This window comes from Zychaea mexicana, assembly GCF_025766255.1.
Source record: "Zychaea mexicana strain RSA 1403 chromosome Unknown BDB00scaffold_350, whole genome shotgun sequence".
NCBI lineage: Eukaryota > Fungi > Mucoromycota > Mucoromycetes > Mucorales > Lichtheimiaceae > Zychaea > Zychaea mexicana.
This window is the reverse complement of record NW_026517013.1, coordinates 914-2,431: the sequence shown is the minus strand read 5'-3', so window position 1 is coordinate 2,431 and position 1,518 is coordinate 914. Positions and strand designations below refer to the sequence as shown.

The 1,518-nt window shown below is 43.1% G+C and overlaps 1 protein-coding gene across 1 annotated transcript; it reads right to left on the bottom strand.

Moving 5' to 3' along the window:
• Window positions 1–512: 512 nt before the first annotated feature.
• BDB00DRAFT_866277 (uncharacterized protein) lies at window positions 513–1,253 on the bottom strand (the record flags this gene model as incomplete). The annotated part of the gene is made up of 3 exons (XM_053126204.1): window positions 1,184–1,253; window positions 1,008–1,104; window positions 513–857 (listed from the first exon to the last, which is right to left on the bottom strand). Coding segments are annotated over exons 1-3 (161 nt in total), but the record flags the coding sequence as incomplete, so codon positions are not given.
• Window positions 1,254–1,518: the final 265 nt, after the last annotated feature.

Genomic DNA, 1,518 nt, shown 5'->3' with positions numbered 1-1,518 from the left:
CGTACCGGGCAAAGAATATCAAGGACAGCGATGCACACGGGACACAGCTATTGGATGGAACAGTATCACATTATTGTGGCGGTTTTAGTGGTGAAGCAGCAATGGGGACAAAAGAAGGGACGAGAAGCACACCTGTCCAAGACTCATCAAGCAAAACACTGCGTCTAAAAGTCACTATCAACAAGGGTCACATGATTGTCAGAGGGACCCGACGGCATTCTGAGGCGGAATAAAGGCGGCACTATCCGTATCCAGCTTTCAAACTCATGGTGACGAACTCACGTTAAAGGCACTGAGCGCACAACCGATAAACACGACTCGACGAGAGAATCGGTCACGTTTTCCTGTACGACACAGCACAAATGGCACCGCCAATTTCTCCACTCTCATGCACTTACCACACAGTACATGACACACGCTGGAATGCATGCAGCATGGACGTCAGTGCCGATGTTATACCATCGCAACACTTTGCCATGTGCCTTGGAGTATCATCTGCTGGGGCGCCGATGATGGCCTTGCAGGCCATGGGTGGGCGTATGGGGGCCCACAGGCCGGTGTAGCATGCATATGCTATTCTGGTGAAGGCAGCGAGTTTATATCGTCTGGGTCGGTGATCTCGTGGTGCCACTCACCGAAAACACAACCACGGATCCCATCGTTGGCTTGGGTTGAACACTTGGATCAATTGGAGCAAGAGGAACACACTAAAAAACCAACGAGCAAAGTATAAAACTAATGTATACCATACAACTGGGATAATTAAAGGAGCAGCAACCATGAACCAAGAAGATCTCTTTGACATCAATCACATAAGCATCGCATTAGCACATACCTTCAACATACATCATCAATGGTAAGTTATTCTCTGAATTATCTGAACGACATTAAAGTTTTGGTTGACCGATTATCTAACGCTATGTTTGTTTCGATCTTGTAGGGGAAGCAACAGACAAAATGAAAAAAAAAGGATGGAGCTGCCGACGCATATACAGTGCGGCTTTACGATAAACAGATGTAATCACCGACACATATACAGTGTGATTTACAATTCTGGATGCTATTTTCCCAAATCGCAAAAGCAAATTGCAGTACATACAAAAGGTACGTGAGGATTGCGAATACAAGAGGTTAAGACGAACATTTAAATGCAAAAACTGACAGGCGATCTTTGTTTCTCTAGGCTTTTAAAGCTATTAACATCAAGTTAAAGAGATTCATTGGTCATGTTTGCCGCTCCTTGGTTTATTTCATAAAGACTGATATATGCTTTCAGAACAATAAAGCTGCATATGTTTTACTCTCTGTACTATTATCACGCATTATAAATGAGATTCTTAGAATTTGAAGTGTCAATATATTGACTAGAACTTGTTACTGTATCTGTGTATGCGACAAGTCTTTTATGCTAGTGCAGAAGCAGTAGCAGCATAAAAATACAGCGTTTAAGCGACAACAGCACCGTCAAAGGACCATGGAGACTCTTCATATAATAGTATATGTATCATAAGATTCACA